General features: G+C 39.9%; 1 protein-coding gene across 2 annotated transcripts in view; it reads left to right on the top strand.

Moving 5' to 3' along the window:
• The window catches only part of atrn (attractin), a 148426-nt gene that overhangs the window by 118996 nt on the left and 13269 nt on the right, over positions 1–16161 (top strand). For both annotated transcript variants that reach the window (XM_084914415.1, XM_084914414.1), the window contains exon 27: positions 7632–7739. In XM_084914415.1, the coding sequence (XP_084770541.1) occupies positions 7632–7739 (108 nt within the window). The remainder of the gene's footprint in view (positions 1–7631; positions 7740–16161) is intronic.

The raw sequence follows: 16161 nt of genomic DNA, 5'->3' as shown, positions 1-16161 counted from the left end.
AAACACGAGGGGACAAGTAATGCCTCTAAAACACTTAAGTTGGCTTTATTAAATGTTAGATCTTTAGCTGGGAAAACATTTTTAATTAATGATTTAATCACCGAGCACAGCCTTGATTTTATGTTTTTAACTGAAACTTGGTTGGACCAAAGTAACAGTGGAGCTGTTCTCATCGAGACGACCCCTCCTAACTACAGTTTTATCAGTGAGGCCAGGGTGAGCAGGAGAGGAGGAGGGGTTGCTGTCTTATTTAATGAATCATTTCAATGTAAGCAGCTATCTCCTGGAAGTTTTCAGTCTTTTGAATATGTGGCTTTACAGCCGAAGGCCCCATCCAAAGTTGTGTTTCTTAATGTTTACAGGCCTCCCAAACACTGCACAGACTTTGTTAATGACCTCAGTGAACTGCTGTCTGTGGTCTGTGTTGATTTCGACTGTGTAATTATTGTTGGGGATTTTAACATCCATGTGGACAACCCTCAGGACAAAGGGACTAAAGACCTGAGTAACACTCTGGGCAACTTTGGGCTGACTCAGCATGTAACAGAGGCCACACATAATAGAGGACACACTCTTGACCTACTGATCTCCAAGGGCCTGAGCATTTCAGAGGTTACTGTGTCTGATGTGGGCCTGTCTGATCATTACTGTGTTTTCTTTGAAAGTAAAATCTCAGCCCACACAAATATATCAACAGCAGTGATCACAAAACGGTGTATAACTGAACACAGTAGTGAGATCTTTAACCAGGTCTTCCCATTAACACCTGACCTGTCCAGAGGGTCAGTCAATGAGCTCGTCAATAGCTTCAATGCTAACATGTTAAATGTAATGGACACTATTGCTCCCATTAAGGTGAAGGTTATCTCTGGAAGGAAGAAGTCTCCATGGAGAAACTCCACACTGGTGAAAAATGGAAAAAAGAGAGTGTAGGAAAGCTGAGCGCAGATGGAGAAAAACAAACCTCCAGGTTCATTATGACATCTATAAAGAGAAACTTCACAATTATAATTTACAACTGAGGAGTGCAAGGAGGTCCTACTTCTCTGACATCATCACCAAAAACAGTCATAATGCTCGGGTCTTATTTTCTACAGTTGACAGGCTAACAAACCCTCCTGTGTCAGTGGCAGCTGAACTTCATTCAACCATGGCCTGCAATGACTTCGCCAAATTCTTCACAGAAAAAATCCAAAAGATTAGACAAGCAATTGGTACATCAACAGCAGATTCAGGATATGTACTGTGTCCACCGAAAAACTGTTTAAACACCATGAAACAGTTTGACCCTGTTAACAGCAAAGACCTGGAGGACATCTTAGGTCAGCTGAACTCCTCCTCCTGCTGTTTAGATGTCCTGCCAACAAGCTTTTTCAAAAAGGTCTCAAAGACTTTGGAGTCAGACCTGTTACAGATCGTCTGCTTTTCTTTAATGTCAGCTGTGTTTCCAGAACCACTAAAAACTGCTGTAATCAAACCTATACTGAAAAAGGACAATCTTGACAAGACACAAATGAACAACTACAGGCTGATCTCAAATCTCCCATTTTTAAGTAAGATCATTGAAAAAGCAGTTTCTCACCAGCTCAATTACTTCTTAAACAGAATAACTGCTATGATGCCTTCCAGTCAGGTTTTAGACAGAACCACAGCACTGAAACCGCTCTGACCAAAGTGTTTAATGACACATGTCTGAATACAGACAGTGGAAAAATGTCAGTCTTAGTTTTACTGGATCTCAGTGCAGCATTTGATACAGCTGACCACAACATATTACTCAAACGACTGGAGGACTGGACAGGTCTTTCAGGAACTGTACTAAACTGGTTCAAAACATACTTAGAAAACAGGAAATACTTTGTATCAACAGGTAACTTCACATCTGAGCAGACAAGCATCACATGTGGAGTTCCCCAAGGTTCCATCTTGGGACCCCTTCTGTTTAACATTTACATGCTCCCACTGGCACAGATGATAAAGAACAACAAAATAAACTATCACAGCTATGCAGATGACACACAAATATATATCACAATGTCACCAGGAGACCGAGGCCCTGTACAGGCTCTTGGTAAATGCATTGAGGAAATTAATGACTGGTTGTGCCACAATTTTCTCCAGCTAAACAAAAACAAAACTGACGTAATAGTCTTTGGTGCCAAAGAAAAACGATTACAGGTCACCAGAGAACTTCAATCTATACACCTAAAAACCACAAACCAGGCGAGAAATTTGGGTGTAGTGATGGATGCAGACCTACACTTAGAAAAACACATTAAGACAATAACAAAGTCAGCTTACTGTCACCTCAAGAATATATCAAGGATAAAAGATCTGATGTCTCAACAGGACCTGGAAAAACTAGTCCATGCATTCATCTTTAGCAGGCTGGATTACTGTAACAGCATCTTTACAGGTCTACCTAAAAAATCAGTCAGACAACTACAGCTCATTCAGAACTCTGCTGCTCGAGTCCTCACTAAGACCAAAAAAGTGGACCACATCAGTCCAGCTCTGAGGTCTTTACACTGGCTGCCTGTCCGTCAGAGGACAGACTTTAAAGTTCTGATGCTGGTCTATAAAGCTCTGAATGGTTTAGGACCAAAATACATCAGTGACCTCCTGACCCAGGATGAACCTTCCAGGTCCCTCAGGTCATCTGGATCCGGTCTTTTATCAGTTCCCAGAGTCAGAACCAGACACGGAGAAGCTGCATTCAGCTTTTATGCTCCATATATCTGGAACAAACTCCCAGAAAGCCTCAGATCAGCTGAAACACTCAGTTTATTTAAATCCAGGTTGAAGACTCACCTGTTCTCAGCGGCATTTGAATAAAGCACCAAATCCACACTTTTAAGGTTAAATTTCAAAACGTACATTTTAACTACTGATTTTATCTATTGTTCTGATTTTATCTGTTTTGTTTGTTTGTTTGTTAATTAGTTAGTTTGTTTGTCTGCTTGTTTTAATCAATTTTAAATCATGCTTTTTATTTGTTTTTGTTTCTAATGTCTCTGTAAAGCACTTTGAATCACCTTGTTGTTGAATTGTGCTATACAAATAAACTTGCCTTGCCTTAAATTATTCACATTTTTGATTTAGCATTTTATTTCTTTTTAGAAATTTGATCCATTTACCAAATCCAGAATATTTTCCTACCTTTAATTTTTTATTCCTGTTACAGTTTGACAGCAGGTTACAAGAGCCATGCCATTATTGCGATCAGCCACATTAAAAACACTTGCCTAATATTGTGTACATGATTTAATGATTGTTTTTTGCAAAAAAAAGGAAGCGAGAAAACAAAAGTGAATCTGCCTGTCACTGCTCATAATGTGCACAGGCATCTGCACCTGTAACACGCCTAAACACACGTGGTGAAATGTGAAAAATTCTGCACCTCTCCGCATGTTGCGTCGCCACGGACCCCGCCATTCATCACACCCACAAAGGCTACATATTTTGGCTCTCAGATGTTTCACACAGCGTGATATCTAATCATGACAAATCGCGACTCGGCACAATGAGTTGCTCGTTTGTGTTCTCATTTGTTCTTGCGCTGTGGCTGCTGCAGTGGCAGTGAAGAGTGGGAAAACTAAGACTGGGCACATCAGATGCTTAAGCCTGTTCTTTTTATTTGTGTTCATGGTAACGAGGCAACTATCTGCTTTTGTGTTTGGATTCATGCATACTTTATGGGCGTCAGTCTGCGATCATACGGCACACCATTTCTATTTATAGGATCTGCTTGCAGTTTAGCTTGTCATGATTGATTTGGTTTCTTTCTGTTAGAGCTGCCAGCTTTTTATAAACCCCCCTCCTCGATGCAGTACCTCCTCCATAAAATGTCCTTTTATTACCGCCTTTTGTTAAGCAGTTTAATGTTTTTACTAATTTGCTAATATGCAAACTTCCTGTTGCCAGAACTATTTTTAAGTTCTCTTAACAAAGCTGTTTGATAACTCGTATGATAAACGAGCTGCGCCAACACTGTCGATTCATAAAACGTGAATGACCGTGTGGGCAGTTGGGAAATGTGAGGGAAAAAAAGGAAAACGATGAGTCATTCATGAAGGCAGGATCCAGGTAACTGTTAGGTTGTGTCTATCAGATGAGATTAAACCGTCTGCAGTCATTTCACAGAGTACTTCTGAAAAAGCACATGTTCTCACCATATGGTGTGTGTGTGTGTGTGTGTGTTTGCACTCATTTGTGTTACATATTAAACTGAGTTTTTTAATACGTACCAGCTAATTTTTTTATGACAAACTAAACATTTGTAAAACCTGTTATAATAATACAAAATGACAAGAAATTTTTTTTGTCAAAAACAGACTTATGAACTCAATGGGAAAAAAACACAAAGATGAGAAAATTGCACTTCTTTTTCTTCTTTGATGCATTTCTTAAGACTTGTCACAATTGTGTAACCTTTCTGTTCATTCGTCAGCTGCTCCCTGACTGACTGTAAATGTTACATGAGAAAGATATATTACGGAGGTGTGTCTTTTTAATATAAAGTTAGCAGTAGGCGACGGTTTGAAATGGGCTTTTTCATAAATATTTGAAACCCTGGCTCTGTAAAATGTTAATAAAGGAGAAAATCTACTTGCTAGTTTTTGTAAAGCTCACTTATTAGCATCTTGTCTTGTTTTTTGTGTTGCGTATAATAACTTTGGAAAGTGGAAATAGGACAGGTTATGGTTTATTGGGGGATTAATTGCTACAATATTTCCAGGCTGCAAGTCACAGCTTCCTACTTTCTTTCTGCTCGTCTTCAATTGAGAAGCTACCTGTGATAAGACGGATACAAGAAAATAGACAGTAAAACACGAGCTGTGGGGTAGGTGATGGGTTGAGAAACTCAACATGACAGAATCAGTGGAGCTGTTGTTTCTTTCTTTAGGTAACTGATTCCTGGTTAGAGCTAAAAAATTAAGTAGAGAGTAGGACATTGTTAGTCTCATTTATTAAATGGCATATGCTAATATTTCCAAATTTTTTTTTTTTACCATTTTAAGATAAAACTATTACCTTATAAGATGCAGCTCTCTCCCCCCCCCCCCCCCCCCCCCCCCCCCCCAAAAAAAAAAAAAAAGCTCCTCCTAGCCCAGCTGTTTGGATATGGGCACGCATCCACAGACGCATACGAGAATTTAATGAGCTGGCTTGCGCCACAAAGAGAATCCAGGACATTATATTTAGACCCCGTTTTTCTTCATTTGGCTTTACTATACAAAGAAAGAGAGACTTTCCCTCAAGCAATTTCTGTATCCTGTGTTAAGAATCTCATTATAAGGCGTCACATTTAGGGAGAAAACGCTAACAATGCCAATAACGAGAATCAACATCCTCAGAGAGGATGAAAACACTCGGCATATTAATTGAAAGCTGTTGAGGGGTTCACAGAAGGATCAGCATCCTCCTGTCACACCAGCGCCATGTGTGATTTCTACTCTGTGTGCGCTTTCTAGTTGAATCTCAGTCCTGCCCTTTACTTGCACCTTTGGTTTTTTTTTTTTTGAAGAACCCACTGTAATGAGACAGAAGCCAAAGTTCTAACTCCACACACACAAAGCTATGTTGTAGGTGTTTGACTTATTATATCCTGTATATAACAAATACATTTCAAACAAATGTTTTTTTATCATTATTAATATTATTTTGCCTCATTTCTGCCGATGTTGTTCCTGCTCTTACGACAGCTACAGGTGTTTTTCTTTCACTGGTTTTGCTGCCGGGGTTCAGGTCCCGGTTCCTTGACAGTCGAGGCCGTTTGTTTCTGCACTCGTAGCGCTTTGGCTGCTTTGACAGTCGAAGACATGGGTGCATCACCTTGTTTACTGTTGTCTCTGGCTTTCCTCAACCTCTTGATCTGTATCTCTCCTTGCTTTGACCTACCTTTCTGCTGCTCACACTCTGCATCTTTCGCACCGCTACACTTCCCATCTTTCACCTTCCCTACTTCCTCTTATTGCAATCCTCCTTATTTCCTTGTCTGCTCTCATTCTTTAGCTTCTGTTTCTTGTCCCTTTTCTCCTCCTATTCCTCATAATCACCTCCCTCCTCCTTTCCCTTTGGCCAAGGTCCATGCTATAAATCAGAAGAAAATGAGCCTGTTCCTCTGTTTTGCAGTGGAGAAAAGTTACTGAAAAAGTTCCTCAACTGCACTTTTAAGGTATTCTACTTGTCAGTGATGGCTACCATCATACAATTTGTGCTTCTGACAACTATACGGGGAAATTTAGAAATGCTTTTCACTACCTGCAGTATTCTGCAGGTTTTACGTATAAATTATACTGAAGGATAACAAAGCTTGTTAGAAACCTTCTAATTGGGCAAACTTTACAAATAGTTTAGGCTACAGGCTTCTTGCCTCATTAAATACATTATATGTCAGTTTAAAGATTTTATAAAATCTGCCTTTGGGTTGAATAGTTCTTAATATTAAAAGTCATTGATCAAATCAGCCTGCGGGTCTGGGTAATAAATTCTTTCCATACTTAAGGATCCACTGATTTAACATTTATATTTACAAATGAATCGATGGATGCAACTCTGATTAAACACAGAATCACGCTGGACAAAAGTTCAGGCCATCCACCAGGCAGCAGACAATTACAGTTAGAAACCAGATGGTGCAATAGTGATGTATTTAAAAGAGGCAGATATTTCTCTCAAAGTCAGTCTTGTTCTTGTATTTGTGTGTGATTGATTAATGTGTCTCCCTGCCTGCTTAATGTTGAAATAAGCTTCTCAGATATTCGTCACATGAACTTTAAAACCTGATTCAGTGTCTGCTGTCACAGACATGTCAGCATTAAGGTGGATGTCACAGTCAATAAAGGTTTAATCCACACTATCTGCCAAATTCAAAGGTGTCACACTCACAGGTGGATGTTCATGAGATAAATGGAGATCAGTCAAACACGCATTGATTGATTTGCAGGACTGTAGGATGGATTACCAGGATTCAATTCAATTCAATTCAATTGGTATAGCACCAAATCACAACAACAGTGGCCTCAAGGTGCTTTATATATACAGGAGATGACTACAAAGTGAAAATAGTTGAATGAATGATTTAGCGTAAAGTCATTGTGCTAACCTTTATTTCACTGCATGGAAGAAAATGAGAACCTCTGTACTGGTTAAATTCAGCTCCATAGTGAAATACTCACAGCTTGGTGAGCAGTGCTAGGGTTAGCTGTTATTTGTTACTGTCGTACCTATGTTTCACCTCAGTGTTTAGATTGACAGTTTCCAATTTTGTATTGCTGGGTGGCTACAATTTGCTCACTGAACAAAACGCACGAACCACTGTTCGAAAAGACCCCCCGAGTGTGAAATCAAACTTCACACAACTAAAGAATACACACAGAGACGTACACAGATCGTGGCTGTTCAACCAAGTGGATACAAATTAAATGAATGGCGGTCAAAGTGGACTTCTCACTCTTTTACTTCAGTGAACGATCTAAATGTTTTCTGCTAGCTGGGTTGTGTGTGTGAAAAGTCATTTTTAAAAATAAAAAAAGCCCACCTCCTGATGGGCAGTTGTCTGGAGAATGGACAGTAGATGGTATTTATCTGTCACTGACCTTCGCATTACTCTCCTTCCTTTTTCTTAGCAACTGCTGAGGGAGATGCAGCAGATGGCCAGCCGGCCTTTTGCCACCATCAACGTCGCCTTGGAGACTGAGGAGGAGCCGCCTGACCTCATAGGAGGAAACGTCAAGGTTAGCGCAACCTTTTCCTTAAAGCAATCAACACAGAACCCCAGAGATCTACTTCTCTTGTCTGGGTTGACGGTTACCGCAGGCAGGGAAGTTCCATCTATCTTTGCCCGTGTCACTCATCTGCCCTCAAGTGGGAGCTCAGTCTTGTGTCTTTTGGCTGCTTTTTTGATTATGCTCAGGGAGAGATATACTGCACGTCATCTGCTTTACGTCAATGTTGGCTCTGAAGAATGTTTTTTTTAAGGAGATCTCATTAGTTTTCAGCAAGCCAAGAAGGCCAAATTGAGCTCTCTTATGAAGAAGAGTTTGAAGTGCCTTACAGGTCTAGTACATCTAATGAGGGTCAATGCAGTGTGCATTTGCCGGGACAGTGCGAGGGTTGGATGATGTTGAATGTGGGCTGCCAATGAGTAACACAGCACATTATACCTGTTATTTCCAGGTTATGTGGGTAGCCTGTGAATTCTAATGGAAATGAATTGAGTTAACCCAGGAGTTAAATACATGCAGACAAAAATACGGTTCTGCTGATTAAGACAGTACTTACATCCCACATTGAGATATTCTTCATTTGATTAAAAAAAATTGACACCTTCTCACGCAAAGTGTTTGCAGACATGAAGATAATGAAACAATTAGGGGGTAACAATAAAATCATAATCTTCCTCTTAGAAAACACACTTGTTTTAGTGCATCAGTGTGTTTGATGGACAAGCAGAAAATAAAGTAGCAAGTTTCCTCGTTCATATTTGGAGTGCAGCATAAAAACTGGTAAAGATTTCATTCGGGAACTACCTTAAAGGCAGTTTTGAGTACTCTGGCAAGTGACTGCACAGCCATTTTTTTGCACATGCATGCACTTCAGCCGTGACAGATACTTATGCTAGAATGCAACCGTCCATTTCAGTTTGACCATCGCTCAGTGGACTTCGGTATAGCGACTTCGGTAGCTCTGTTGCAGAGTCTGTGCGATGTGAGATTGCACCAATTTGTGCCTATATGAGGCCACTGGTAATGATTCAGTGTTTTTACTGTTACCAAAGGGTTGCATCCTGCTACTTGCACACTCTCAAATAACTCAAAGGGCATATTTCCACTAGTGAGATTCCCGCTGATGCAGACCATCTCCTGTTGCATGCTACATGTGGGAACCGAATACTTCAGACAGAGTCGTGACTTGATTATCCTGACGGTTTTTTGAGTGAAAACATCCCCGCCACCCCTCCAAACACACACACAACATTCTGAATTATAGGTACGGTGAAAAGAAATCTGTGTAGAGAGAAAGTGCTGAAAGTAGTAGAAGGGTAGATTTAAACATAAAGGTCAAGGTGAGGTAGAGATGGAGGTTTAGAAGACTTCATTATAGAGAGGAGTTTAACGTGCCGGCAGGAGAAGTCGGAGTGGATTTAAATGCAGATGCCGAGAATAGATGCAGTAGCAGAAAACATTTAAAAGTAGGAATCGTGCACTTATAGAAATTGCAGTTTAGTATACAACGGCACAGAGCCGCAGGCAGGTATACCTGTGACTGTGCGCTTTGTGATGAATGACCCCTGAATGCAGATGCAGCTCAGAATTATAGGACTGTGCAGCAGGCTAGCTCAGGGCCCCTCGGCTCTGACAGGGTCCATGCATCTCAAGGGGCTTGGATCATGAGCACAAGGTTACTTCTAGCAAAGGCTGCGGGGCCCCTCGGGAAGATCAGCAGCTAATCAAACCCCTGCTTGAACAGAAACTATGCCGCCTCTTCACATCTCTGCTCCTCTGTCCTCACTTCTTCTCTCCTCTTCTCATCTTTTCTTTCCTTTAAATATTCCCTTCCCTACTGCCTCCTTCTTCGTCCCTCTTTCTTCTTCTCTCCTTCTTTTAACTTCTTTGTAATTTACCATCTTTTACTGTTTTTTTTTTTCTCTTTTATCTTCATTTTATTCATTTTGCTTTCTTTGCTTTATCATTTGCCCTTTCTTGTCATTTTTTAATGTCCTGTTTTCATCTCTTCTGTTAATCTCGGGCTTTTATTATCTTATTTTGTCTTTCCTTTGTCTGCTCTTCATTGTAATTTCCTTGGTTAGCCTCTTCCACTTTTCTGTTTTATGCCCTCTCTCCCCTTTTAATGCATTCTTGCATTTTCTACATTTTGATTTTTTCCTTTTTTCCCATTTACCCAGCAGTGGTTCTCGTCTCTACTTTTACTCTTTTCTTGTTGGCTTCCATTTGTCATTTCTCTTCTCATGTCATTTATTCAAATCTATTCAGTATATTTTCCCATTTCTTTATTTATATTGCTTCTTCTGTTCTTGTCTTCTTATATTTTTCCTCCAGTTTTGTCCTCCTATCGTCCTCTTTATTTTCACTTTTTTCTCCATTTTGACTCATTCTGTCCTCTGCTTTGTATCTTTTCTTTTTGTCGCTCTTGTGCCCTGTCTGACATCCTTACTTCACTGTAGTGTTCTCCTCTAATTTACTAGATTTTCTATTGGCCTTATCTGTTTTTTTTCCCTTTATTGTGTGTGTTTATGTGCATTCTGTGTGCACTCCTGTGTGTCGCTGTGGCGGAGAAAGAAAAGATGCTGCAGAATCAGACCTCTTCCTGCTCTGCATTACCTTTTCTTCTTCCTGGTCTTTTTTTCCCTGTTTCTTCTATTCTTCCCTGCCTGCTCTCCTCCTCTCCATCAGGGCAGGAGCAGCCCAGGAGCAGAGATCCAATTTAGATCTTCCTCCTCAGCTTTCTGTGCCTTAACCTGCTCAGACAGTGAGTGTGCGCTATCCTATCTCCTCCCAGCTCAGATTGAGCGACTCGGAGCAGGTTCTTCCCCTTGTTTCCATGCTGTTTTATCAGGATGCTACAGTTGTGTATTAAGGCCCACAGTCAGAGTATACGGGAGGCCAGGCGCCGCACAGCAAGCTCAAGATCATTAAAGTTGTTTATAGTCACGATGGGAAGTCCAAACTTGCTCCGCCGATGAGATATATTCACTCAGCTCCTGCCAAATGGAGCCTGCGGTCCCAGCATAGCAGGCAGATGATTACCTTTGTGACGCCTTCTGCTCTGCTTTTATTCATAGATACTGTGTGAAGAGAGGAAATCAGGACATGTGAGGCAAAAAAAAGTGTTTGCTATTCGGAGGGAAAAGTATTGTTTTATCTAACATGTTTATGATATGTCATTCTAAGCTGCAGGTCAGGCGTATTCTACTAATGTTGGTGTCTTTACCTATTAAAACCCTACTAGGAGTAGTGTTTTCTGATCAGAGTGGAGTCTGCCACATTTCAGGCCTGATTATAGGACAAAATGACTGGTTGTGCATCAGAAGTTATTTAGCTACCCTTCAAATAACCTGGAATCTAATGGTCATCGACCCACATCTTTGTTGAGATATACTGAGTTATCAATACTTGCCCTTAAAGGTACAGAGAAGGTCGTCAAATTCTGTCTTAATGAGGCAAAATCAATCAGTGCAGATCAGTGCTCAGTCATTTTTATTTGCTAGGGTTTGTTTTTGGTATTTTCTTTATGAAAGACAAGATATTCATTGTGTACCTCATTTTTAGGTCCTTTCTGTATTTCATTGTGAAATGGAAAAAAAAGGACCTTTCCTCCCAGATTCAATTACAATTACATGCAATTACACATTTTTGATGTCTGAGGTTATATTTCCTGAGGTGTTTTATGTTGTTTTGTCAGTAATCAGTGTTTCTGTTCTGGCACTTATGTAAAAACCAACAAACAGAAATGGGCTGAAAGATGAGGGAGCACTAGAAGAAAAGTATGTGCCTTTTGTTTGTTTTGGCCAGCACATTAGATACCTCGGTTTGTTTGAGCTTGTGCGTGCGTTTGTATTAAAGATGACAGCCATTGTTCTCTTCCGCTGTCTTTAGTCTTCAAATAAAATTAGCATGCGGTTGGCATTACTGCACATACACTTCACTGACAACTGGGGTTGCGCTCTCTGTAATGTGATTTCACATCAGTCTTGTTTTAGTTGGAGTTAAGGCTTGCTCAAATGTAAAGTACTGTGCAGAAGTCTTGACCCGCCCCTCATTTCTTTATGTTTTGCTGCCAAGGAGCCAGATGTTCATGTAATATGTTTTTGCAGGTGGTCTAGAGTTGTAATTCTCCAGGCTTTCAGAAGGTATTTCAAATTGCTTCTTTGGATATTGGCTGCTTTTTCATTCATTTTCAGTTTAGTCCTTGCACCTTGCACATTTTCAGAGTTTGTTTAGGCCACTTAACACCGACAATGTGGATCGAGCAAAAAAAAACAAAAAAAAGGCATCTAATTCATGGTGTATCTTTAGAAAATCTAAACTGGATCTTTAAATATAAACATAACACTCCCTGATAAGCATGAAATTGTGATTCTCAAAGCACTGTTAGCCAAAAATGTTGGTATGGCTACTTTAGATGACAAAAATAAGAAATCCAGCAAAGACGTGACACAGGACCTGAGAGTTGATCCATCTACTGTTTGCCAAATGAAGTTAAATAGCGAGAAAAGGCTGAGGTACTCTAAATTAGACCAGAACTGGACTGAAAATTAGTGGCAACAGATCCTATACTTGCATGTTTTGGTTCAAATTCAAATTTAAACCAAATTTAAACTTGGTTCATGTATGTATGGAGGAGGTCAGCAGTGAGGTACATCAGTGAGTGTCTACAGCCATCTGTAAAACACAGTGGAGGCTGTATCATGGTTTGGGGCTGCATTTCAGCCAGGGATGCTGGGAATCTTTTTGAGTTATGAATGCTGAAAAAAAAACATCCAAATTGGCTCCACCAAGCAATATTTATTTTTCTGGATGACAATGATCTGACTGTAAGTGCAGTAAAAGCATTTTTTGGAAACACAGAATGGAACATTATCAGTCACGGATTGTACTTGAACATTTTTGAAGCTCAGTGGGATCAACTTGACAGAGAACCGAACAAAAGGCATCCAAAGTTCAAAGAAGAGCTTTGAATGTCCATCAAGATTTTTTTCTATTTACTCATTTTCATTGTGGTCTAATATTAAAACCAGTTTGGTGATTTGAAAACATGTAAATGTTACACTGGGAACGGGGCAGGTATTTTAATTAGTATACTTACATGCTTTTTCCATTTATAATTGCATATTTCAGTAAATTGCTGCACATATTGCCTATTTGCCCAGCAAAACGTAAAGAAATATGTGTGGTTGGAGGCTTTTGCACAGTACCTCACTTATATAAACTTCTCTGGAGGATTTAGTTCAAATCCATCACCATATGTTGCCATTACAGGGTGCCAAATGATTTTTGGTGGAAAGAAACCAACTCACTAAAAACTCAAAGTTGGCTCAGTGGTGCGGCTGTACCTGGTGAGTCACCACAACAGGGAGACTGGCTTGCTCTTGTTGCTGCTAGGGGAAAACTGTCCCCTGGCTGCTGCTAAAGTAGAAACGAATGCAGTGGATGAAAGCGGAGCAGCATGCGGCTGCTTTGTATGCCCACATCAATGTGCACGTATGTGTGTTTTTGTGTGTGTGTGGGCAATTCTTCCTGCTGGGCTAATTACTGGAGGTAATTTAACAAAACCTTTTGCCGCTCTGTCTGGCCACTCTAGATAACTCTCCAGAGTGGCGGCTGGTGAGGGAGGTTGAGCAAGGGGGAGCCGGCGGAGTTGGGGGAGAGCGCTTCAACACCATATAACAAAGGCATCTGCTGGGGAATGTTATTAACATGCAGCTTCTGAAGAAGACCACAGAAAAAGACACCTCCTTTGGGGAACATCTTAGGCAAAGACAAAGCACGCTCAAAGAGTGTGAAAGGATGGATAATTGAATTTTTCAAGGTGTTGTTTTTTTGATCCCCCCCCCCATCCCTTAATTTCTGCATAGGACAAAATAAAATGTATGTTGTGGAAGATAAATTAGGTGTGTTTGTTTGTTTTGGGGTTTTGGGTTTTTCCTGTTTTGTTTTTCTCAAAAATAGAAAGTGAAGCACCTGCCTAGTAGCGTCAAGTTGAAATTGAGGTTGTACACTGGATGCAGTGCTGATGAACACCGCAATTGACAATGAAACAAGGCCTGTTGAAATCAAAATGATCCCATTGTCACATCTCACATCAGTCTGATAGCGAGTCTCTTCCAATACCACACTTATTCGCAGTGCCTACTCCCTCTTCGGTCTGAGTATGAGATACTGGTGTTATAAAATGAGAAACGACACGAAAACAAGTCACAACCCAAGAGCAGCTCGCAGCTGCTGCGGTGGAAATTGGACTTGGACTCTAAGCTGTGAAATTAAAAGCTGCCAGTCTTTTTCTTCTTTCTTTTTTTGTTTATTTATTTTTACACAGAATACAGATGTGCTCGAGTCATCACGGCGCCACTTATTTTTCAGTTGTAAAAATATTGGATGAGAAATCCATTCTGCCCGAGGCGAAAACAGGCCCGTGGACTGGAGCAAACCCAGCCTAGTTGAAGTGCTTCTGGCATGGCCAAAATAATTGTTTCATCTTTTCTTGTACCAAGGCATCGAAGAGCAAACTTAGCCAAGTGTGGTATTGCTCTACCTTATGTTGTATTGGTTGTCAGTTGTCGGTATTTTTATTCCCATTTTTTTAGCAATCCGTGTCAGCAGAATATAATGATGTTCTGGCACCGTGATTTTGAAAATGGGAAGAAATGATCCTTATAGTGAGTGCTTTGTTGTCTTATCTCGTTATTGAGTCATCACTCATTTATCACACAAAGCTGTAAGGGATATTAAGGTTGGGGTTTTTTTCTTCTTCTCTTTGTTGCCTTGGGGGAAAATATTGGCTTTTACTTTAATCAAATGAAAAATAGGATGCTTTTATCTGGTTCTCTGCCACCTCTCTTGTGAGTCTTTAATTTTGCTTTTCTAAAGTGCCTTTGGAGCGCTATAGACACCTCTGACTGCGTCCCACAGCAACCTTCACAAAAAGTAAATTAATGTGTACTTCATTTAAATCTATTTTTTTTTCGTTCTCTGTAAAAACCTTAATTGGATATTTTCTTTTTCTATTACCATCATCATCATCATCATCATCAGTATTATTATTATTATTATTATTTGGCTTTGTTGTGTTTGTTAAAGTTTTTCTTGAGGCCAAATACAGTGTTTGAGGTGCTCCAGAGAATTGATAGTAATCAAAGTGAGACCTGATTTGTATTTATTTATTTCAAAAATCAGAACACTAGCTGACAAGGTCATCATACACATGCATTAAACATGATATCTGTGCTGTGAATTCGTCTGTATTTGCCATTGAAATCCACTCTTAGAGAAGGACTCGTGCTTTTTTCTATTCTTGCTCAGCCTCTGTTTTCGTGAACTCACTGAAAGGAAAGAGAGAAAGAGCTGTGCCTATCAATAGTGTAATATGTGTAAGGGGAATTCCTTGAAGATAAACTGATTGGTTCACACGTGTCATTTCAGACACGAGTGTCAGAAACTTGACAGCTTGCACAGTTTAGCAGCCTCGTGTCTCACATGGGATGAAGAGTAGCACACTTACAGTTTCCCCAGTAACCACAGATGTTGGGAGGCAAGACTGTTTAAGAGTTTCGGAAATAATTTTTTTCACGTTTAGTGAGGCATTTAGTGCTCGTTTGTAAGAAAAATCTTATTAAATGCAAACATATAAAAGGGCTGCGTTATGTGATTGCTGTGGTAGCCCTCAGATGTCAAACACACAGAAAACAACAGTAAACAACAGAAATGGAATAAAACACAAAGAAAATGTTAAAGATACACAAAAGATGAATAAAACACAGGAAGTTGGATAAAACACAAAGTACATAAAAACAAAAACACTACAGTAGTTTTGGGGAGACAATAGCGTCACTGAACAGCTGTGAAAGTGGCATAAACCAAAACATGCAAAGTATTGCACTGAGACGTGTTTAAAAAAAGCAGAGAGAGAGAAAGCGCAGGTCATGTTTCTATTCATATAATACTACATATTATATACTACAGTAGATTTTTGTTATTAGCTGTTACCTTGTCACTTCTACAGCTGTTACGTCACATTATCGTCTCCCAAAAACACTTTGCTTGTCTTTTGTGAGATTTTTCAGCATTTTTTTCTATTTGTTGGTGTAGTGCATTTGACCTTTCAGGGCCACCGTAGATGTCAGTGTAAACACTTTGATTTACTGCAAACAAATTCGAGCATGGTCAGAATGTTTCATTTGTGGTCTTTTTGATTGCTTTGTTGAAAACATGTTAAAAAAAACATGTTTTGTGAAAACATGGCTGTTTTGGTTGACACTGACTTTCTTCTTTGGAACAGTTTTGTTTGTTTGTGTTTATTATATTTCAAATAATTACACGTCATTCAGTGTTTACATGTTCTTTTACAACTTGGGGTTGATGTTGAAATGTGACAGTGAGCACCAACGAGGCAAGCGATTTAAAAGACAAACAAATAGCA

Source organism: Perissodus microlepis, chromosome 19, assembly GCF_051167445.1.
Source record: "Perissodus microlepis isolate ML-2025 ecotype Zambia chromosome 19, ASM5116744v1, whole genome shotgun sequence".
Classification (NCBI taxonomy): Eukaryota; Metazoa; Chordata; class Actinopteri; order Cichliformes; family Cichlidae; genus Perissodus; species Perissodus microlepis.
The sequence above is the reverse complement of the archived record's forward strand: the minus strand, read 5'-3'. Positions and strand labels throughout refer to the sequence as shown.